The following is a 25,123-nucleotide window of genomic DNA, read 5'->3' on the forward strand; positions in this document are numbered from 1 at the left end:
AACATATGCCCAACTGATTTGAGTAGAGCCAAGACCAGTGGTGGTTGGTGGTTGAAAAAAAGACAGGGTTTAAGTGTGGACCTGATATTAAGTCTTTAATTGGGAGATTCATTTTTTCAGTCAGCTGGTTGATGTTTTTTGTTGTTGTTTTTTAAAGCATGCAAGCAACCTTACTAGCAACATTCACTGTAATGTAACATGCAGAATTATCCAGGAAAAGCATCATAAATATTTTGAGATTGAAGATGAAAACTGTCTTATTTTGTTTTAGTTTCCTCTCAATAAGCTCACAGAACTTCTGAGACAGGACTTGGCAGCTGCTGGATTCACTGAAGCACTCACTTTTGCACTGGTACATTTTATTAACTTTGGGATTTTTTGGTTGTCTGCTGAAACAATTAGGGAGCCAAATCAGAACATAATAGTCTTACAGTGTCATGCAGTGTAAATGCAGCAAATGTTATGGGATCTTGTTTTGGGACATGCTTGTTTGCTAATGTTTTGGTATTACAATATAATGTGTGTTGTGTGAGCTTGTGTCCTCAGAGGAATTGAATTGCTGATTGGCATATATTTCAAAATATAGAGGTGAAATATGGATGCTGAAATGGACTGTTTTTTAAGTTTAACTTAACATGAATAGTACTGAGTTAGAAAACTGTCAGACTGTTTCTCAAGATTGCCAGAGTTTAATAACAACAAAATGTATTTGGTTACAATTTAATAATGTGGAAACAAAATGAATAGTGATACCCCATACAGAACACTGCAGTTCAGAGTTCACAGCCGTTCCATTCTGAACCCTTTCTTGGGTATTGTAACTTGTCTGTGAATGCCTGCTTGAGCTGTAATAGTGGTATGCAGAGCCTCAGTCAGCAAAACTTTTTTTTTTTTTACAGATCTTTTAAAAGCATTTTAAAAAGTATAAATTATGCATTAATTGTACTCTTATGTCGCCGTACAACAGTCTCACTTCCAGCTTCCTGCGCAGATATAGACTGTTATGGTTGTTATGGTAGTACTCAGACCCTTGAAAGGGATCGGGGTTTCACAGCAGAGAGTACTTCTTACCACTGTTATGTCCGTAACTGCAGTTAGTGTAGTTCTGAAAACTGGAATTGTGCAGACAATTAGTTGATAATACAGACTAATAAATGTTTTTTTAAAATATTAAATGTACATGACCATATTTAGTTTAGCAAAGCAGATATCAATGCACAGCAACTCTTCAGAATAGATTTTAAAACAATTTTTAGTATGCTAAATAAGTTCTTTAGAATAAAAGTACTTGGGTGAACATAATGGCAGGTCCCCATGTGCTAATGTGGCCACAGAATTTGTACCAAATTGTGCCCTTGGATTTGAGTAGATGTAGAAAGGATTTTCAGAAATTCATGAGCTTTATATAACTAATAGCTGACCCTGTATGTGGTGCAAAAATTACACACACTTGCACGCACAGGCACCCTGAAAGAACACTCATCCTCCTTTCAGAGACTGTTATCTGATTCACAGTTAATATTTGGATAATATTTTCAAAATCCTCCTAAGTGGTTTATGACACTGACTTTCAATTGTATTTAGGTTCCTACAGCACTTAAGTGCCTTTGAAAATTTTACCCTTTGAAACGAAATACCATAATCCTAATGCAAGGGTGGGCAGACTTTTTGGCCTGAGGGCCACATCTGGGTGGGGAAATTGCATGCAGGGCCGGGGCAGGGGGTTGGAATGTGGGGAATGGGAGGGAGTGTGGTGTGCAGGAAGGGGCTCAAGGCAAGGGGTTGGGGCAGAGGAAGGGTGTGGGATCTATGAGGGGGCTGAGGGTGGGGTGCAGGGAGGGGTGTGGATTTTGGGAGGGGGCTCAGAACAGAGGGTTGGGGTGCAGGAGGTGTGTGGCAGGGGGCTCAGGGCAGGGGGTTGGGGTGCAGGAGGTGTGTGGCAGGGGGCTCAGGGCAGGGAGTTAGGGTGCAGGAGGGGTGCGGACTCCGGCCCGGCGCCGCTTACCTGGAGCGGGTCCGGGGTGGCAGCAGCGCGCACCAGGGCTAGGGCAGGCTCCTTGCCTGCCTGCCCGCCCTGGCCCCGCATCTCCCCCAGAAGCGGCCGGAACCATGTCCCTGCAGCCCCTGGGGTGGGGGTGGGGGGCACAGAGATCTCCGTGTGCTGCCCTTGCCTGTGTGTGCCTCCCACAAAGCTCCCATTGGCTGCAGTCCCCCGTTCCTGGCCAATGGAAGCTGCGGGGGGTGGTGTCTGTAGGCGAGGGCAGCGCCCTTGTGCCCTCCTCCCCAACCCCCCACTACACACACACACACATCAGGGCCGCAGCAACATCATGCCGGCCGCTTCTGGGAGCGGTGCAGGGCCTGCGGTGCCACAGGGGTGACAATCCCGTGGGCTGGATCCAAAGCCCCGAGGGGCCGGATCCAGCCCACAGGCCATAGTTTGCCCACCCCTGTCCTAATGTAATGGGATAATGTAAAACTATAAAATTGGCTTCAAACTTCTGTCTCCTGACTTCCGAGGGTTCAGATGTGATTTTTTTTTTCCAACTTTGGCCCATCTAACTAGTTGACAATCCCAGTGGACTATCCAGGATAATAGCTACCAGTTATTTCTCGCTATACCAATATGCAATGTGGTAAGATTATCTGTAGTAGTGCAATGATAGGGGCAGCACAATATGTGTTTCTGTGTTCAAAGCTTTCACAGGTTTTGTTCATGTATTAATTCAATGAATGTCTCTTCAGTGTTCTCAACATCAAATAACCGGGATGCTCAAAACGCTGAATTTATATGCATCCCAGCAGTACATGTTATCTGACCTTTGTGAATTTCAGCAGCGTGCAGAGGTGATTACAATAGTAAGGGCTGTTCACATAGGTAGGGATTTGTGGGATCGGACACTTACATGGTGTCATGCATGTTGCACATCTGTGTTTCTGCTGTGGCATTGATATCTGAGCTCCGGCACATCACTGCCAGGTTCTTAAAACACAGATATGAAACACACCTATTATTTCAGTGTCCTACCTGCTGCACCATTCCACAACCTCATGTTACATTTTGGATGAAAAATGTCCATTAGTCATTCTTACATGTAATCCATTCTTTGGTTTGAGCCCAAAACTATAGCTTCAAAAGAGTAACATTGAGTTCAGTGTGATTTAGCAAGTGTGTATTCAGTCACGTCATAGTCAGCTAACACAGTTTAGCTAGACATCTGAAAACACTTGATCATAAAAAAAATCCTGCTAAGGTCATCAATAATTGAAGATCACTTTTTTTTTCCATTCAGAAGCCCACTCTTTCCGATGGTGTCAGCTGCTAATTTTTCTCACATTTGATCAATCAACACCCCTTTTGGAGCACTGCCAACCCAAATAGAACACTCTGGGAGAATTGCAGAATACTAGCAAATCCTCAATTACATGCAGTGTTCATGTATCAGTTTCCTGATGCATTAGTAGAGCTATAAATTCTGAAAATCTGGACTGTGAATCTTAGGCCAGGTCTACACTAGCATTTATGTCTGCAAAACTTTTATTGCTCGGGGGTATGAAAAAACACACCGCTGAGCAACATAAGTTTTGTTGGCATAAGTGCTTGTTGGTGGGAGAGTCTCCTGCTGACATAGCTACTGCCGCTCGATGAGCTGGTTTTATTATGTCAACGGAAGAGCTCTCTCCTGTCGACGTTACAGAGCTACCGGAGTGTTCTTATAGCAGCACAGCTGTATTGGTACAGCTATGCCACTGTAAGCTTGTACGTGTAGGCATGGCCTTAATGGTAGTTTCTGTCACTCAGTGTGCACAGATGATCAGTGATCTCAATAAGTCACTTGTACTATTTTATTAACTAGCTTTTTAAAGATACCTTGAGACCCTAATGGAGCTATGATAGTGTAATACTTATCAATGCACAGTAGTACCTTATTCTGCAAGTAGTCCCAGTGGGATTGTTTTTCTCTGTTTGAAGGCTCAGTGTAGGACTGATTCCACTGGAATCATTTGCACAGGAAGTTATTTAATGGAAATCAGAGTGGAAGAATCTGTCCTCTTATTTTTAAAATAGATAATTACCCATGATAAAAGCTAATACACTCTTGCCTTTTCCTGTTAAACTAGCATTATTTTGGTTAGTAATTGGTGCATAAATAAGCCAGCCCACTTAGATATAAGGCTGAGGCTTCACTCTTCACTTTCTTTTGTGCTTACAGGTGAGTATTGCCGATCAGAGAGAGTCACGTTAAGGGGCATCGGAGCTATTGCTGATCTTGCATTGTTCTTGATATCAAGTTCTATCATTGGTTCTCTGTATATTTTAACCATTTGACTGTGTGTGGTTTTTTTTCTCCCCTCAGTGTTCCCAAGAAGATATTGCTGATAAACTCGGTGTGGACATCTCTTCAACAAAAGCAGTACACATAGCTAATCCTAAAACAGCAGAATTTCAGGTGAGTAGTTTAATTTCAGCTCTAATTGTTGCACTACCAGCTTCCCTAAACATCTGAGAGGGTAGTTACCAATCAGCAAGATAACATTACAAAGAATACATTTAAAGCCTGCAATTTGGGAGGGAACTTAAATATCAAAAGGAAAGAAAATACATAAAATGTGGTGGCCACTTTCAATGCAGTTAGAAGTCAATAGAGAGATTATGCACATGTAAAATCCAGTTGCTTGCAGTTTCCTCTGAGGCCCCAATTCTATCCCCCTTATACTTAGTAGTATTTTAAACAGTGTAAATTTAATGGAATGAGGTACTACCCAATGGGATTAGGGGTGACAAAATTGGGCCCTGTTTTGTTACAGTAATTTCTACCTTTAAATCCTAAATCTCTAAATGTCCATTTGTATCAGCAGAATGTAGAGTAGTTGCAGAGTCCAAAATTCAGCAGAGAGATCAAGTTTCACTCTAAAAATAGATTAATAAAGTCAGGCTTTTTGAGCATCAAAGTTCAGTAGAAGTGTTTCCATGATTTGTAAATTCCAGTGGAAAGTCTAGTCCCACTGAGCCAATTTGAAAACTGGGGCACTTTATTAAGAGGACATTTGAAGGCAGGGCACAGTAAATGTGGGTGACTTGCATTTGAAAAAACACTAATGTGAGTACGTGGTGTTTGTTTCCTTGTGTATCTATCATAAATATTTCTGGCTGTCCATTACTGTAGTCTCTACACATATTTTAAGCATATTACAGTGCAGTATCTTAAATATCACCTGTTCTATTAATAGTCACCAGCAGGTCTATGGATGCCTGTTCAGAAGTCACCTTAGTATTTACCTTCTGTATCAACAGGAAGTGTCTTTATACGTTTAAACTTCATATATTTATGCCCTCACCAGCTTAAATCCAAATTTCAAAATGAAGTTTTAACCCATATTTTAACTTCCCTGTGTACCTGGCTGCCACCTAGCCAGGTCTCTTAGCTGTTGCTTTTGCACCACTCATCAGTCATCTGGCTGATGATTTGAATTTTTAAGATTGGTTCACAGCCGGTTCACAAATAAATAGCTTTCAGTTGTCCATTATATATCCACTATTGCAAAGCAAAGGAGCTGCTGAGCTCTTAGCCACTAGATCCTCTAGTCTGGAGCGAGAATCTCTAGAGCTCACACCACTGACAATGAGAAGTAGAGGAAGCATCCCATCCCTTAGCTGTTCTCTTGCGTATAAATTCACGAGCACCCTTGCAACATGACGACACATTGCTTGAAAGTGTAACTGATGATACATGTCACTATGCATCAGAAATATATATGAATTGTTTTAGTTCCTTGGAGAATTTCTCAATCTATGTATTTGGAAGCAGCGTTACCTGGTAGTTAGAGCTGGAGACTGGGAATGAGAAATCCTGGGTTTTTTCCCCTTCCTGTGTCATGGCTGTGCTGTAAAAACTCAGAAAAGCTTCTGAAGTGCTCTGTGCCTCGCTTTCCCCTGCAAAATGTGGATGTGAATATTCATGCACATTCATAAGATACTTTGAGATCCTTGGACAGTAAGTGCATGATATATACATTTTCAGGTTTAATAATTCTAAAATAGAGAGCAATAAACTTCTGAAATTACTGCATTACTTCACCTGGCTATTTTAAAACTAATTCCAAATAAGCGAACCCAGAAAAGATAAGGCACTGAAGCAACCTGCCAGGTTGTTTTACACATGCAATTTCATGTTTGACCTGTAGGTGGCACGCACCAGCCTTTTGCCTGGCCTCCTGAAGACTATTGCTGCTAATAGAAAGATGCCTTTGCCTCTGAAACTTTTTGAAATCTCTGACATTGTTGTAAAAGATTCCACCAAAGGTAAGAGAACCCTATTGAGCACATAAGAGTTTTTAATATCCTCTGTGCAAGGATTCATGATTATCTGAAAGAATCCTGGCCTGCTCTGTTTTAAGTTGCTCCATTTTAAGAGGTGCTACTTCTATAACTGTTCTTCGCTTTCTATTAAAACAGGTCCTACAGTGTTAGTGATTTTAATTTTTATAATGTCCAGCCCATTAGCTGTTTTAGCCTACGTCCTTCAGAGAATCTCAACTGTACCCAACTTCATGGGCAAGTGCCTCTCAAGAAATGCTTATTTACTTGATAAATGGTAATAGTGGGTGAATCTCTGTTCATCAAAAATATTTTGCTGCAGAATTCATTCTCACTTAGCTCATGCTCACAGCACCAGGGTGGAATTCCCTTGCTCTGAAGGCCAGATTTTTAATGGTATTTAGGCAGCATACAGATAGGTGCTTAACACGCACTGAAATCAATGGGCATTAGGTTCCTGTGTGCTTTTGAAAAGCTCAGTAGGCACCTAAATCAAGTGATTCCAAAGTCTTGGCTTGTCCCCCATAGAGACTAAGTAGGTCAGAGTTCTATAAGAGAAGCTCAATTCATAGCCTTCTTGCCCTAGGACAGGATCCAGGGCATAGTAAGTTTGCCAGTGAGGATTTGTCAGTCACTCATCACACAACAGCTCAGACCATGCTACAGAAGTTGGGTTTGATGATTGCAATAGTATTTTTAAATCTCTATTGCACATCTCTACCTGGGACAGCCTTTGTTGGTGCTGAGATCCCAGTGGGAGGCGGGGAGACGTCTCGTGCTGAACTACCATATCTGAGGCCCAGGTGGACCTGTACTGGGAGCATGAGACATAGGAGAGAATCCTATAGGATAATACCATCATATCTGCAGAATTATAAGTAACTTTTTTTCCTTTTAGGAGCTTAGTAAAAAGTGATTATCTGACTTGACAGATTTGTCTAAGTACTCTTTATTTTGTTACACCCTCCCTCCCTCAATAGCTAATGGCTCCTTTACCATTGTAATAGATATGTAACCTATGTTAGAGCAATACTGGGGCTGTGCACACCCTCCCCTTGTGTAAGTGGGTGTCTTGCAAGTGAATTGCTCTTCCTTGGTGAAGACTGGGGCAAGTCCATGTGCAAAAAAAAAAAAAAAAATTCTTGGTGTTATAAAATTCCCACACATCTATCAAATCATCTTCTTGAGAGTATGTTCCCATTTTATGCAACGTGCTGAGATAAACATATCTTCTTTAGTATCAAGCTGCAATCTTAGTTTGGTTATATTTTAAATAGCCAAAGCAGCCAGTTCATGTTTCAAGGATTTTAATGGGGTTCTGCCTGGTTGTAGGGGTCTGACTCCAGGATCGGGGCCTAAAACAGCATAATTTTTATTTGGAAAATATATAAAAGTGCTGTAAGGAAAAAAAACCTAAACTGTTAAAAAAAAAATCTAATACAAGTTACTGAATCAGTTTTTCTTCACATGGTGGCTTGGTGAGGAAGTGTATATAGATCTATTTCTCTGCTGGCAAGACCTTGTGTGCTGAGTTGCAACCCTGCAGCAAATTTCTGCTGCTTCATAATGAAAAATGCTGACACTACCTTAAATACAGTAGCAGAAATAAGTGCTGCTATGTTATCTGGTTTCAGTTTTTAATGCTGTGTTTAACCTATTTGGTGTCTATGAAACAAAGGTTTACATAAGAGGTAAACAAAATAGCATGTAAATTGCTTTGTTGATGGACTTAATTTGTGGATTACTTTAAAAAATTGCCAGGAAAAATAAGCAATTTTAGCAAAGCATGCAGACTTTTTATTAAATGCAGACAGTTTGGTGATCCAAGCTCATTATTTGTTGGGCAGGGAGGCTGCCAGCATGCACAGAACATGGTACAGATGGCAGAATAGCTTTAGCATTCTTCATAACTGGTGTAGGGGTTATTTATGTTGGAGGGAAGAGAGCATTCCTTCTGGCTGCATGAAATGTACTAGTTAAATAAATTACTGTTGTTTCATGGGTTCTCACTGTAGATTTTTTTTAAGCTTCCACTTACACAAATGGCCACTTAACAGTGTTCTGAAAGCCTACTCTTACAGTGTACTTCAAGTTTAGCAGTAATCATTGCTGTAGATTAAAGATAAATTCTTTGAGATAAGGGCTTTGTATTCCTATGTAATTTGCACAGTGCCCGGTACAGTTTGAGAATTACCAGAATACAAATAACATTGTTTTTTCGTATATATTTTCAGTAAATCTGCTAAATTTCTTTCCCAGATTAATTTTCGGGCCTTAAATCTAAATGTGCCGTAATTCATAGTTTCAAAGGAAAAAAGGAATGAGAAATCAGCAACAGTTCTGTAGACATTAAACAATATGAGGTTGTCCAGTTTTCACATAGGGAATGAGATTCCCTGTAGGACGCTTATGTTATCTTTCTGACTAACTTAATTTTACTATTTCATATTTTTGGCATGCAAAATTTCCAATTAATTTTAAAAGTATGGATCAGAAGAGCACTGACACTCACTGAATGTGAAGTAGTCGTTTGTATGTCAATGAATATAGCTGTATAAATGCATTGTTCTTTAATAAAAAATATCTTTTGCACACACCTCATCTTTACTAAGGTGAACAAAACATGCTTCTCCTCCTCACATATCAGACATAGATTTTGATTTACTAAATTTGGAAAATGCATGCCAGATTTAATAAAAATAAATCCAAATCTGACTCAAAAGTTTCCTTCTCAAAGGATGAGAGAGAGAGAATGCAGGATTGGAGTATGTGTCGCACAGGGCTGTGCACCCTCTGCAGAGTTGCATAGAATATTGTCTTGCGGTTTGGTCTTATTGTTAGGTTGGTAAAATCTTCTCTAGTGCTATTACTATGTTATTGCAGCCTAGAATTCAGGTTAGACCAGGCACAGAAACTTCACATCCTCCCTAACCATGATGAAAATATACGTTTAACCCCTCAAAAAGTTCTCTGACTAATGACCTAGTAGAATTTTGCAAGTATGCAGTAGTCTGCCTCTAACATGGTTGAGATAAATTGCAAATGCAGTTGAAGTTGTTCGTGTGCATTTTCTTGCAGGCCTTACTGTAATTATATACAAAATGCGGATTTCTGTGATATTGATTGTGAGACTAGTGTTTAAATAAGCAGGTGTACTCTTCCAAAATCCCATCTTTTCTAAACCCCTTTAAGTTACTAGGGGGCAGCATGCACCACTGCTCTATCTTTCATTACGTTGTTTTGGATTGCAAAGTCCTAGCCAACTGCCCATCCTTTAAGTTATTTTAGAGCAGCATCTCCAGGCAGTGCTTTGAAGTCGGTGAAATACATATATAATTTAGCCTGACATATTTGGCAGGCCCACAGAATTGTTTCATGGAATGACACAAGTGCTCTCTTAAATGATTTACAAAGAACTGAGGCACTTCCAACAAACCCCAGCTCTGGCATAAAGTTCCGAATGCTTTTTTTCCCCGTAGTGTGCAGTGAATGAATTTCCTGTGATGTAATGTATTGACTCTCTGAAAGAGTGAGCGTTACAGCACTTCCAAAGCTTGGAAGGGGTGAGTGAACACAAAATGTACTCATTAGTTAAGATTTGTAGTGATTTTGAAAATTTGAAGTATAAGAATTGGAAGTATTTTTATCATGACCACCTTTTTGTTCAGGATAACGATATGCGAAAGTCATAAGTTACCTGAGCAATTGTGAAATAAAATTCAACTTAACTTTTGTTGCTGTTGTTTCTAATAGCACCTACAATATGCTAAGCACTGTACAAAAAGGTATCTCCAAAAAGCTTGCATTCCCAAAGGACATAACAGACCAAGGAAATAGTAAATAGTAAACAAGGTTTTCTTATCAGTTGTTTATATATGGCATATGATTGTACAAATTATCCTACTACCGTGATGTTATAGTTACTTTATATGCATCAGGGAGAGGTGGGATACAAATGAAGAAAGTATTGGGTTGGAATGGCAAACCTTGGATACCCAGAGAAGAGATATTAGATGTACCAGGCATCTGATCTGTTTTGTCTAGGTTTGCCATTCCCGCATTGGGATTTAACCCTAGTGAAACCACGTTAGTTTTTACAAGCTGAAAGCGACAATTCTGGTACTTAAAAGCTTCTTGGATAACAGAGTACCCTTCACTGAAGGCAGTGTCTGCAGAGGCCTGCATGTTTAGCTTGTAGCATTGGTGACTGGGTCGCAGGTTGAGAGCCACTGTTAGAGTCTAGCAAACATGGTACTAGATCATCTGCCTGCTGCTTTGTAAATATCTTCTGAAGACATGAATGACTTTTGGTCTGCAAGTGTGAGCTTTGATCTTGCCTGTGAGCTTTTACTCCTGTACTTTGTATTCCTCTTTATTGCGGTACATTAGCCACCTAGGAACAGAGAGTCCTGTGGCACCTTACAGACCAGGGGTAGGCAACCTATGTCACACATGCCGAAGGCGGCACGCGAGCTGATTTTCAGTGGCACTCAAACTGCCTGGGTCCTGGCTACCGGTCCGGGGGGCTCTGCATTTTAATTTAATTTTAAATGAAGCTTCGTAAACAATTAAAAAATCTTATTTACTTTACATACAACAATATATTCTAGACTTATAGAAAGAGACCTTCTAAAAACATTAAAATGTATTATTGGCATGCAGAACCTTAAATCAGAGAGAATAAATGAAGACTGGGCACACCACTTCTGAAAGGTTGCCAACCCCTGTTATAGACTAACAGACGTACTGGAGCATAAGCTTTCATGGGTGAATACCCACTTCGTCAGACGCATACTTCGTCAAAAGGACTCTTTGTTGCTTTTTACAGATCCAGACTAACACGGCTACCCCTCTGATACTATTAGCCACCTAGTAACTGGTGGTTTTAAATGACTTTTTGGTTGTTCAGTGGGAGATGGTACAGTAGGTGTAGGTTTGCTATATGCCTGAGTTCTTGCCTTGTCGATATTAACCACTCTGAGTATGTCCAACGTGTGGCAGAGTTTCTCTTTTGTTGTGTTTTGGCTTGGTATAGAATAAGGAAAGAAGTGTCTTGTGAGATCTGTGGAGTACAGCACAGGTACTCTGCATGCAGATGTGATAGCTACCAGATTTACTATTTTGTATTAGAAGAAGAGTGACACTGAAGAAACAGGTTTAAATAGTGGTTTGATAACTTGTACCAGAATCAAACCAAAATCCATGGGACCTACTTTGAATTTCCTGTGGATTTATCAGTGATATTGTCCTCATGAATCACCTAACATGTGAGGTGAGATGAAATCCACCTGGGTTCTACTCCTATTATTGAGGCGACTGCTGACAAATATTTCCTGAAAAAAGCTTAGACCCAAACTGTAGATATTCCAAGACTTGAATAATTTTTATCCTTCGTCACTCTACTTGTTCTGTACTATTTAGTACTTGAACTCAGTAGAGATCTTGGAGCATTCTGAGCTTGGAAACTTTTTTCCTGAGCCCATCAGGACTCTTGGAGAATAGCTGGTTTATTTATTTTTTAATTGCTTAACCTCCAGCTCTTAGGGGATTTTTCAAGCTTCCCTTCATCTAAGTGCTTAAGGGAGCCTTGACACAGATGCTCTTCCCACTTCAAGAGATGAAATAGGATTGTACGGGACAGCTCCTTCATGCCAGACAGCCAGGGCCTCTGGGGCTGGTAAGATGGTGTTAAAATTACTCTCCACCTGAATTGTCTCCACTAAGGTAAGGGTAGAAAGGGATGGAAAAGGCTGACTGGCTTCATCTGGGTTCTAGTGTGGAGGCTGCTGTCCTTGATCCCAACATCTGGTGAAGAGACATGAACTTCTAGTATTCTGTCTAGGCTTGGCAAGCTGGTCAATTGACCACATATTATTTGTCCATGGTCAAGTGTCATCAAGAATGCCCTGTTGTAGGCAGTGGCCTGCCTTTTTAATTGTGGTATGGTAGTGTCTGTTAGCAAGCCTACAGAAATGTCTAAATCACTAACTTTGCTATACATTCATGTCACCGGTTGGGAAAAAGATAACTGATTGCAAGTTGAGCATCTTGATTGTCCTAGAAGATTCCAGACAAACACTGTATATGTCTTTATTTGTACACCAAGCCATCAGTGCAAAGATGAAGCAGTTGAAGCTGATAAAGAAAAAGAAGATAATGAAAAGCAGGATGCTTGAAGAGTTGGCCTGCTGCCTACCTAGCATAACTGCATTTAAAAATAACTTTTTTCTTTGATAGTTGCTATGGATTTCTTTTATTTGTTTAATTTTTCTTTTTTTGTAACTCTTCAGCCTTGAATAACATTGACATTTAAATGCTAATCTAACATTGCTAAAAAAGATAATTATTCTTTCATTTTGTAGAACTTTGTTTCATTTTGTTTTACATTTTTCTGAGTTAAAATAACTCAGTTAAGTAACTTGGTTTTTGTTATTAGACATGAGTATCTACCTTACCACTCAGGAGACCATAAAGTCTTAGTCTTTTTTGTTACTCTTGTTACTGTTCTAATAAATTACTGTTTTTAAAATATTTGGCCATTTTGGACATTATTTGACCAAATTTTCTGAATTGACCAATTGTTTTTGGAGCAGTCAAAGGCCCAACCCTAATTCTGTCTGACAGGGAGTCCAAATTGGGGTTCCAAATCTCGTTAAGAATGCACCTGGCATTTGAATAGCAGCGATGGTAGAGAGTGGAGCGGGTCCACCCAGTATACAGAAGTATGCACTAATCAAATTTAGAAATGATAAATATGTGAACCACTGCTGCTAGGTCTGCATCAGAGAAAAATGGACAGAGCTGTCTGGTCAGTGGTTGGGGCTTAGGGGAGAGAGAATACAGTTCTCCCTACTGCTGCTATTTGGACATCCCGGTGCAAAAATATTTTACCTATGGTAACCCTACCTGCTCTTCTTCTTTCAGGCTTTGTTTCATATTGAGAACGTTGTTGTCCATGTTTGTTAGAAAACAGGCTCAGATCCTGATGTTCTGTGATTCCTCTGAAGTCTCTAGCATCTCATGAGCTCTCCCATTGGCTACACACAGATGTTGAATGAAAGGCACGAGGGGAAAAGCATGAAATATATTTTGCAGTAAAATGAGTCATCTTCATAAATAACTAACTTTAATTTTGGAGGTTTATAAAAGCATGGCTCATAACGTATTTTCTCCAAAAGGAGGAGAATTAAGGGAACCCTCTTCTCCCACTTTAAGGGAGAAGAGATGGATTTGGTGGAGAGCAAAGCCTAATCAGTAGGCTAAATGTTGGAGGACTCTCTATAGTCTGAAAAAATCCATACAACTTGTGTGGTGCTGTACAAATGATCAGGATCTGGCTGGTATTTTGTTGGGAGTAAATTCTATTCTAGAAGAAAGGGACTGCCAATGAGGGAGAGGCTATGCTACAGCACTACATTGTTGGAGCTGCACTGATGCAGCTGTGCCTCTGTAGCGCATCTGGTGAAGACACACTATGCCAACAGGAGAGAGCTCTCCCATCGGCATAATTATTCCACCTCCATGAGAGTCTGAAGCTTTGTTGGTGGGAGAGTGTCTCCTGTCGACATAGAGCTGGTGTGGACGTACTTAGGTCGCTGTAACTTGTGTCACTCGCGGGTGCCTTTTTTCACACCCCTGAGGGACGTAAGTTAGGTCAACTTAAGCAGTAGTGTAGACCAGCCCACAGAGAGCCCTTCCTGACTTCTGCAAGGCCCACCTTTGGCGCAGCCAACCAGAAAGCCAAGGGATTTCTGCTGAGTGCACCATAAGGGGAGAAGTGACTTCTGAGAACTAGGCTATAGATAGGCTTGGGAGGATTAGATCAGTGTTTATCAAACAGGGGTCGCTGCTTGTGTAGGGAAAGCCCCTGGCGGGCCGGGCTGGTTTGTTTACCTGCCCCGTCCGCATGTCTGGCCGATCGCGGCTCCCACTGGCCGCGGTTCACTGCTGCAGGCCAATGGGAGCTGCTGGAAGCAGCGGTCAGTACGTCCCTTGGCCCGCACCGTTTCCAGCAGCTCCCATTGGCCCGGAGCAGCGAACCGAGGCCAGTGGGAGCCACGATTGGCTGGACCTGAGGACGGGGCAGGTAAACAGACCGGCCCAGCCTGCCAGGGGCTTTCCCTGCACAAGCGGCGACCCCAGTTTGCGAAATACTGGATTAGATTTTCATTAATAAATGCTGGTAAATGTTGATTTCACCAGATACACAGAAATTGGCGAAAAAATATTTCTATTGATGATTGAAATTTCAGACAGACAAAGTAAGGAAGATGCAGTGTGAGAAGTTATTCGTTTGATTTAAGGACATTTACTCTGCATATCTCAAAATTTGAGATTGACAGTTTGTATTTTAATGGTTAAAAAGCTTTGACTTTTTGAATCTCAACATCTACTGTCATTAAATTATTCTGTCCCCTATATTGTCCATCCCCCCCATAATTTACCATAACTGAAAGTTTTAATTGATGAAGATAAAAAAGCTTATAACCCATTTTAAATAACTGAAAATTGCAATCAATAAAAAATAGGGAAAATGCTTAAAAATAAACATTGATATCTGTTGAAAATATATTTAAAAAAAAAAAAGTCTGCCAAGCCTAGATATAGACAACTTAGCAGGGGGGTGTTATACTAACCAGTACCTTGAATTTCACCATAAGTGAATTGACAGATGGTGAGAACACATGTATTATCCTTTTTCTCTCAAAAAATTAAAAAAGCAGGATTCTGCATTAGTTGAATCTTCTGAGTAACCTTTGACAGACCCAGACAGAGTGCACTGCCCTGGTCTAGTCTGGAGAGGCACAGGTATATAATGATACTGTAATACACTTGTGTGTCTAAAATGTATCCATGTGACATGAAAATGAGAAATTATTCTGGTGAAATGAGTAGTCTAATCAAAACTAATTTCAAGTAAGGGGGGGAGGCTGCTGTAGTTTTAGTGCTTTGTGTGAACACATGATATATGGTAATTAAATTTGGAAATGACAAAGTTTTTTAAAATATACATCTGAGCTCTTGTGAGGTGTTTGATTTGACAATCTGAGACTGATATCCATAAAACAGGTGCATCACACATAACTAGTGTCTCTGCTCCACCAATATTTTAATCCTGTCCTCAAAGCTGATGTGAAAATACAGTGCACTCTCATTTGATCTTTGGTGCTTCTAGGGCTACCAAGGAAGGTTTCAATTGTGTGGATGGCTTCTGTGATGTGGAAACCTGTCTGCTTGGAGTTAGACGTAGACTAAGATCTCTCTTCATACAGAGCCCCAAACATCCATGAGAGTATAAGTATATTTGGCTACTTACAGAAGTGGCTTGTTTTGTACTGGTAAAAGGCTCTGTCTCAGTTTCATAAATCTACTTTCACCACCAACCTTAAATTGTAAATATTAAAAATAATAGATTCTAAGTATCGGGATCTTGTTGATTCTTGTTGAATGTACATATTTTGGTTAATCTGCTTTTTAATTCCTTTAACTTTTTAATAATATGTTGGAAATATACTGAGTTCTGCTGTTTACTTGGCAAGATATTTCTCCTTACCACATTTCTTCTCCATTCCCATCCTAATAAAGTACAGTATTTAAAATCTATGCAACATGATTGTCTCCAAATGATGGGAGACCTATGAGTTAAAGCATGACCAGTGCCTATAATCAACTCCGCAGAGTTTGGGATGGAGGTCTGTGGGAGATGCCATTCTGCATTCTCAATTTCCCCCTGAGGTACAGATATCTCCATGCACAAGTGTAAAAACTGATGCAAAAAGGAAGGATAAACACGTGACAAAACCCAGAAGTACAAATGCTTGTTTCTTCTGCAGATGTAGGTGCAAGGAACCAGAGGAATCTCTGTGCCATTTACTACAACAAGAACCCTGGGTTTGAGGTCATCCATGGTTTGCTGGATAGAGTCATGCAACTGCTGGCTGTGCCACCAAGCAAAGAGAGTGGATATCTAATCAAGGCAGCTGAAGGTAAGAGAGTAGTGTGGAGAGGGACCTATAAAGGAATCCTATGATCTCATTACTATGTGGATTTAATTGTATATTGCCATTAACTGTTGGCACTACAGTACAAGAGTTGTTTTGAATGTGTTAGCATGCTGCAAAATACTGTGGGGCAAATGGGACTTCGTATTCTCATTGCCCCTTACACATTAGGGAATGGAATTGGACTTTTTTTTTCTGGTCTCAGTATTTTTAGCCAGCTTCTGTGGTGGCGATCTTTACATAAGAGAGAATCCTAGTACTGTGGATATTTCTTTCTTCATGTAAGTAAGTTTCGTGTGTATAGGAATGTGCTCTTCACAATGATTTAATCTAGCAATTTAAGGGTTAGATGTCAGTTTACTGAATGAGTTATAATTAACACCAGGTATCTGCTGCGTTCCTGTTGCTAGAAGTGCCTGGAAACAGACAAAAGATGACTTGTTACTCCTGAATATATTGTAGCTTGAAACGTTACCTACTTACAGTGGAGCTAGAGCTGCTGCACAAGTGTGCTGTCTTCTAGACTAATGAACCTGCTGTTGTATTAGTAATATTTATAAAATAGGCCTCATGCTTCTTTATGCTAGGTTAGTTATATGTAGGGGACGGGATATGAAATCCTTACTTATTCTTTATTCTTTGTGTGTGTGTGCACGTGCAAGGCGGGGAGGTGTGCTGGCCCACCAACAGAAATGGCTGAGCTGTAGCCCCTTTAAAGAAAAATTGCTGGAGACCCTCTCTAGGAGAGGGATATGAGGGCTATCCATCCACAGCCCCCTAGCTTCTGCTCCAGCACCTGACCTCCCATTTCTGTGCTGCCCGTTGGCCATGCATTTCCTGCAGGAACTGTACTGGCCAAGGCTCCTGAAAAGTCTTAAGTTGCCCTCAGTTAAGTGCATAGTTGCAAGTCTCCATCTGTTATGAAATAGAAACATCTAAAGTCAGATATACTCACAGATCCATGTTCCTCAGTTGCTTGGCTCTGGTGCATGCATTGGAAGGGTTTTTCAAAGCCTCCAGAAGTTTTGAGAAAGTTTCCAGTTCAGGAAGAAATTATGAATTGTATGGAGAATTCTGTGCCAATTTCTAACTACTGTAACCATCTCTCCCCATCCCTCGTCTTCTACCTTGTCTCCCATCTGTTAGAGGAGGCGGTGTACACTCAGTGCCAAGCTGTCTACTCATTCTGATTCCACCCAGTTACCAGAATCCTCCAACCTTATAACCCCTTTTACTTTTTTTGTCTGTCTTTTAACACTGTTAAGGAGCAGTTTAATTCCTATACAGAGAATCCTTGGTTGACAAAATTAGAGAATGTACCTCAGCCCCCCAAACCTTTCATAAATATATCTTTAAGGAGAACTTTACTCAAAACTTTCTCCTTGACTGGTACCATCAAACTTGCAAAACTCTGATGTGGGAGAGGGGGTTTAATTAAATAGGTGAGCAAAGATTCATCCTGTACATCTGCACCGAAGCAATTAATAAACCATCTTGGACTTGCAGCAAGGCTGTCTCAGTGCCAAAAATTTGAGATAATTTTTTTGCTACATTTTCCTGATTTTTGAATGAAAGAGGTCATATCCCCAGGATAGCACTGTATATCTCAGAGAAAGTGGGGATTGCAGCATTCCCAGGGCAATGTTGCTTTTGGGACTGAAATCCCATATTCAGCCCTTGTTCCAACATACTTTTATTAGCTGGAAACATGTTTGCTATATAAATGACTTTCTGGGCTAGGAAAAGGCCTAGAATAGACTGAGATCTCTGCCTGCTGTATATTCTTTCCCACAAGAATTGGAATCTGCTTGTTCCTCAATTTCTTGCCTAGGAAATTTACAGTGGAACTTTAGATAAAAAAAATTGTTACTTGAGGATGACGGTGACTTATCTCCACCCCTGCCACTCTTTTCTGGTTTGTTGCATGACTGTGTGGTTTTTTTTGTTGTTTGTTTTTGTTTTGTTTGTGGGAGGTTTAAAGGGGCACAGGGACCCAAAAAAATCCTGGTAGTTCTTGGGAGTACTCCTGAAACAAGGGCTAGTTGTCTTACCCCCGCCCCCCAAACAAAAGGCAGCAGCAGGAATCTGTACAAAAGAACAAGAACAGGCAAGTCATCCATTCTGTTTCTTAAAATAATGACAAAATCAATATGGTAGAGAAAAACAAGACTCTGGGGATAGCAGCTGCTATTTTGTCTACTCACCATTCGTTAGTATACAAGTATGTGAGAGAGAAATTTATGACCTCTGTCCTGCTTGAGGAGAGGTCTTAGTTCTGCATTTACTGTAACTAGTGACCCTGACACATCATCTTTGGTAGTCCATAAGAGAGCACGTTTGTGTCCAAAGCTCTAAAGCAACTTTGTTAGATATACAGTAGAACCTCAGAGTTACAAACACCTTGGGAATGGAGATTGTTCATAACTCGGAAATGTTCATAACTCTGAACAAAACATTGTGGCTGTTTTTTCAAAAGTTTTACAACTGAAAATTGACTTAGTAATGTTTCAGAGCTGTATTATGTAGAAGAAAAATGCTGCTTTCTCTTTATTTTTACATTTAACAATGAACTGTACTGTGTTTGCTTTTTTTATTTGTCTCTCCTGCTGCCTGATTGTGTACTTCCGGTTCCAAATGAGGTGTGTGATTGACTGGTCAGTTCGTAACTATGGTGTTCGTAACTTTGAGGTTCTTCTGTATGTGCTGATTTTCTAGTTGTGTGTTGCTGGCTTGTCAACTTACTGAATATAACAGCACATGCAGTCTCCTAGCACTTATCCTTGATGAACATATACATGCTCACATTTTTAATGTAGCTTTTTTCCACCCCTACTTTTACTTCTTGCAGATTTTCAAAATATTTTCTAGCTGAAGTACTGAAAAATACAGTAAGAGCTGACTGTTGGCCAGTGAAATGTAATGCTGAAAGTACACCCTTCAGGTTGACCATATGGCTGTGCCATCAGTCCAGTTCTTGTTCCCAACAGGGATAGGAGCAAGACTTCAAATTTCATTTGTAGGCTGGTATTTTCAAAGGATCCTCAGAGAGTTAGGTGCCCAACTCTTATTGAGTTTCAGTTGGAGCTGAGCACCTAACTCCCTTAGGCTGTATTTGAATATTCTAGCTGTACATTGTTATTGAACAGACATGTTGAATGTTTGTGTTTGTTTTATAGCTAGAAATATTTCTAAATGTCTTGCGTTCTTTACTGCATCCATCACATAATGTCTGAGCACCTTACAAAGAACAGGAAAAAGATCACAATAAAGAATTCTTATACAATATATAATTGATTTCTTGATACTAGTGCCGTTTAGTATTCCTTCTGCCTCGGCACATATTGTGTCCTTTAATAATTCCAGCACCCCCATAATATTCTTCCTATATCTGCTTACTCTGGAGATACCTAAGAATGAATTAAGACTTGCTATGTAGAACAGGCTCCAAACACTTTGTAACTTTTGGAGGTGGATTAGTAGAATCCTGTTCTGTATGTTTGAAAACACTTCCCTCCTTTCTATTACAAGAGAGATCCAGAAACTCTCAGAATGACTTGTAGATTCCATGCAATTCTACTGACATTGGAATTTAACCTTGGTAACAGTGCAGATGGCTGATGCTCTGGTACTCTAGCGTGAATGCATTGTCACTGCACCAACTTACTTGGAAGTCCTTGACTTCGGAGAAAGTTGGAAGTCAAAGTAGCTTTTTTTATTTGCCTTTCATCCTGCCAATTAAGCATATATGAGAGATAGAATGTCAAGCCAATGATGGAGTAAGGTCAATTATGTGAAAAAAAGATATCCTATAACATCTTAAAAGACTGCAGAGGATTCAAAAAAGAGTCAGTGCTCCTTGCTGTAGAGGTTTTACATTAGGATATTATATCATGTGTAAATCTTTATTTTTAAGGAGCAAACCGTTTTAGGAGCTACACCACATGAAAATTTGTACACTTAAAAAAGGGGTTTACCATATAAAACCATTTCTGAGCTGGAGGGAGTCAAACATTTTTTGTTTGTGTAGTCTTCAGCCAAATCTTGAAACTAATTTGTGGTACAATATAAAGATTTGTGTTTTAGTCCTCTGATAGTCCTGTATTCCTTGTTTAACTGATCGCAGTGGTTTTGATTTAATTTGGAACATAAAGTCCTGATTTCATTTCAGAAAGTGTCTGAGAAGACAGTTTGTTGCATGTTTAAATATAATTCCCATAAGGCTTCAATGCTGCTTCGCCTCCTTTCTGAATTCACCGAGTAAAGTGAAGTGCCTGTGTGTCTGTTCAGTTCTTTACCATATGTGCAAACCATGGTTATTTAAGCACCTTCTGTTATACTAACACCTTAATGCCCATTGACTTGACCTTAGGGTCATAGCCTTTTTGCCCCTGTACCAACACCTGTGGAAAAATTACAGATGCTGGAAAATATGGGTGAAATTGTGATGTTCCTCTGGCCTTCACACCACTCTTTAGTGTAATCTGAGCTGTACAATAAATGGAACAGAAAAGACGTTTTGTGAGCAGCCTTGCAGAATAGGCTGTTTTTAAGTGACTAAGTTGAAGGATTTCAACATATATCTGATTCTTAGTGATTTCAGTTTCTCAAAGGATGCTATGGCCAGTTAATATTTTCTTGCTACTCCTAGTACTCCTAATAATATTAAAATGATACATTCCTAAAGGAGGAAAGTTGAAGTTCTACCCCACTTTGAAAGTGTACAATAGTGACATGTCTATAGGTTAATGGCTCCTATAACTATTGGCATAGAAAAAATGTTTTCCTTCCTTTGTAGCAGGTAACAATTCATACATCTATAAGCAAACTTTTAAATGGATTAACAAGAGCGGAGTTTTGTATTGGTCCTCTAATCTGTTAGCTCTTTAGTGCTGTTTCTTTATATAAAATTCCTTTATTGATATTTTAGCCAGTTCCATGTAATTAGTAATATAAAGATCAAAGTTTATGGACTATACAGCCATCACAGAAAAAGAATCAATAAGCAGTCTAAACCCTTTTAGAGTAACCAATCTATCAAGGAGAAGTAACAAAAATATATGAGCTGAGAAGAGTCATCCAGTGAATCTGGACATGAAATGCCCTCATTCCTGATTCATTTCTCTTTGTTATGGTTTCGTGTCTTGAAATGGAAACTAACGACATTTAGATAGATGGATTGAAAGGTGGTGTAATGTGAATGCAAAAACCTGTAATCTCTGCTTAAACCTAAAATAACTCTCTCCAATAATATTGGTCCTCTCTTGTTCCTACGGGACCAATGTACTAGAAAACTGTTGTCTTCTTCCCTCCGGTAGCTGAGGCCAGTATCATAAAAGATGATGCTGAACTAGGGCTCCGGCCCATGCTAGTCTGTAGTGGAGTTTTGAAACTTAAAAATACAGGGTTTTTTTATCCTTAATTAATATCAGCATAATGTTCTGCTTCGAAATCCTCAAACACAAGGTGCAATAGTATTAAAAATGCAAAGTATATACTTGCCAGGGACACCTATGGTACTATACTGAGTGTTATTAAAATGCAAATATTTAAGATTTGTGTGTGGAAAATAACCCTTTTTTAATGTGCCCTTCCAGCATCTTTTATCTGATTATCCAAGCATATGACAAATATCAATGAATTAAACTTAACAACCTCGGTTTGAAGAAAAGTTGTGTTGTTTACAACTTTCACATGGGTAAGTGGGGCACAGAGGTGAAGCGACTTGCCCAGTCTCACAGAAAGTCAGCAGCAAAGCTAGGAATAGAAACTAAATTGCTTGACTCTTCGTCCCATGTCCCTTCATAATGAGATTTATCAGAAAGTCTGGGAAAAGTATTTGCTTCAACAAAAAGTTTTTAAAAAAACGTGTGTGTGTGAGAGAGAGAGAGAGAGAGAGCGCCCACAGCACACGCTGCTTTTTGTACTCTCTGAAACTTGTGTGATTTTTTTTGGTGTACTTCAACAGCTTTCACAGGGCCTTTTTAATAAAAGTTCAGTTCCTTTCAATCATTCTTGTAGGGCATGCAATAGCTTAATACTGTAGATATGCTGGGAAACGAGCCAGTTTGGATTCAACTTAAAAATTACATACTTACAAATCTTTAGTTTTGCTTCTGTCACTAATTGACAGTTGTGTAATAACATTTAATCTTTACAAAGACTGCACTACTTTCCGTCACCTGCCCCCATTTAATTAAATGAAAGGTGTGGTAAAGTGTAGAAAATTTTAATGACACAGTAAATCATAGTAATAGCTTTTCATCTAATAAGGTTTGGCTGTGAAATTACAGAGGTGTAAGAAGCTATCGCGGCATAACTAGGGAATGAACATTTTTGTTTTCTTTTTTCATTTTTTACAATAAATATGCAACAGACCTGAATCATAGACTTGAGCTTAGTTGCCTTAATTCATAGTCTGTCCCCTATCTGTGGTGGGATGCCTACAAACCTCTTTAGAGAGGAAGGATGATCCAGTGGTTATCTATAATCTAGGCCTTGGGAGAGCCAGGTTCTGTTTCCTGCTCTGCTACAGACTCCCTGTGTCATCGTGACTAAGTCATTTAGTCTCCCTATGCCTCAGTTCCCCGTCTGTAAAAATGGGGTGATCGCACTTCCCTTCCTCACATGTGTTGTGAGAAAAAAGGTGTTAAAGATTGAGGGGTGCTCAGATGCTACTGTACTGCAATGGGGGCCACATAAGTACCTAAAGTATTGTAGGTAGGTACAATAGCTAGATAGCTTGTGTGCAGTGACCACTGCTTAATCTGCAGTTCGTAATCATCTTATTGTTACCTTGTGCTCCCGTTTATTGGTGGTATCTGCCTATTATTCTCATGACTACAAGGTATTTGAGGCAGGGACTGTCTTTTCATTGTGTGTGTATGTACAGTGCCTAGTAGAAAGGACCCTGACTTCTGACAGTACATCTAGGTGTTGCTACAGTTTTATGCTATCATGTTTATGCCTCTACTAGTATAAATTATGCCCTTTCTACTTAGTTCATCTTGTCTGTTAATATGTAGAAAATGTACAGCTCCACTGTTGAGACTATCAAATAGTACAGCATAAAGGAACAAAACAAAGCTTGTCACGGGTACTAGATGTCTATCCACTATTAATGAGTTGGGGTACAGGTGGTCTCCACCCACAGCTTGACAGTGTTCAAATAATGATGACCTTCATTATTACTAACATGAAATCACTAGTTCTCAAACCTTCTCCAACTATGGGCCACTTTTTAAGATGGAGGTCTTGCATACCACCGCCCCTGCTAACCTCACAATCTAAGTCTCTTGAGCAACTTTCCTTGTGGAACCAAGAACGCTTGGTTACATGAAAAAGTAAGATTAGCACCGTTTTAAGAAGACGAGATGAAACTAAACTCACTTTAATTAGATGGGTGTGGCTGCTCGCTTACTGTCCCATTTAAAAAAAATCTGCTTATGTCCTCTATTACACTTCAGTAGCAAATTTTCCCTTCTTTCTTCATGCCCCAGCTGCTCTAATCTTTTCAGGTTGCCGTCATATTAATTTGACCTACTGTTCGTGTACTGTCCCTGTGGTTTGGTGCTACAGATCTAATCAGGGTTGAATTTACACCCAAGGAAACACCAAACAAAGATGTGAAGCAAGTGCACTGGGTGTGAAAAGTTGTTTTTATGTTTTGTTTAATTGGCTGAAAAGCCTCCGGACGTTCCAAGAGAGACCTGGATTACTGCAAGTAGCAGGAAGCTTTGCAACTTGACTGGCAGATGTTTGAGTATTGTAATGACTGTAGTTATGTCAAACTCTATGGAAAGGGCAGTGATCCACTGATCACAGCCTCAAAGCCACTACACTATAAAATTATCTGTGGCCTATAGTCACTTTGATTCTGTCTGTGAAATTCAAAACTTTAAGGTGTGTGAGAACCTAATAAAAATATGCACCATCCAATGCAAAAAAAACCCAAAACAAAACTGCATTTAGTAGCTTTATACTATACAGCCAGTCATAGATACACCTCTACCTCGATATAACATGACCCGATATAACACAAATTCAGATATAACGCGGTAAAGCAGCGCTCTGGGGGGGCGGGGCTGCGCACTCCGGTGGATCAAAGCAAGTTCGATATAACGTGGTTTCACCTATAACGTGGTAAGATTTTTTGGCTCCCGAGGACAGCGTTATATCGAGGTAGAGGTGTACTCCAAAAGAAGTACAGCTAGGAGCTAGTGACACTGTTTTTATCTTGTTTCTAGTCTGCCTCTGAAAGCTTTTGATTGAAGTATTCTTGTCCTATGCTCTCCAAGTAGTCTGGCTGTAGAGGTCTCATCTCAGAAAGGAAAGCTTTGTCAGGTAGGGGAGAGAGGAAGAAAGGTTTTTATCTCAGCCCAACGCAGAACAATAAGTGCTCTATGGAAATTTAAAAAGACAACGCTATCAGCAACTTCTTACAATGATATACGTGAGCATGATACCATTGGTGGGGTGGGTGGGTGTTGTGGGGGGAGTTTTTTGTTTGTTCTTTTAAGACTGGGGGACAAAAGTGAAAAGGGAGAAGAAACAACTGTGCCAAGATAGTTTCTCTCTTAAGCTGAATTGCTGTCAGTTGAATTGGCCTGTTTAGTAATATCTTTCTATGGTCCGGCACGGAAGTGGCAGTGGGAAGCATCTGAGCAAGGACTTCTGGTGAAAAGTCAGTGGAAAAGGTGTTTTGTTTTTTGCTTCATTGTCAAATCACCTTTTGAGCTGACAAATATTTTTCTATCCCCCTTCCTTCTGTCATAAGTATGGTGATTACCTTGTTCCTGCTCCCATC

General features: G+C 40.0%; 1 protein-coding gene across 2 annotated transcripts in view; it reads left to right on the top strand.

Annotated features, from left to right (window-relative positions):
* Positions 1–25,123, top strand: part of FARSB (phenylalanyl-tRNA synthetase subunit beta) — a 51,802-nt gene that overhangs the window by 15,672 nt on the left and 11,007 nt on the right. For both annotated transcript variants that reach the window (XM_039489289.1, XM_039489290.1), the window contains exons 13-16: positions 272–352; positions 4,359–4,451; positions 6,187–6,304; positions 16,153–16,305. In XM_039489289.1, coding sequence (XP_039345223.1) covers positions 272–352; positions 4,359–4,451; positions 6,187–6,304; positions 16,153–16,305 — 445 coding nt within the window. The remainder of the gene's footprint in view (positions 1–271; positions 353–4,358; positions 4,452–6,186; positions 6,305–16,152; positions 16,306–25,123) is intronic.

This window comes from Mauremys reevesii, linkage group 9, assembly GCF_016161935.1.
Source record: "Mauremys reevesii isolate NIE-2019 linkage group 9, ASM1616193v1, whole genome shotgun sequence".
NCBI lineage: Eukaryota > Metazoa > Chordata > Testudines > Geoemydidae > Mauremys > Mauremys reevesii.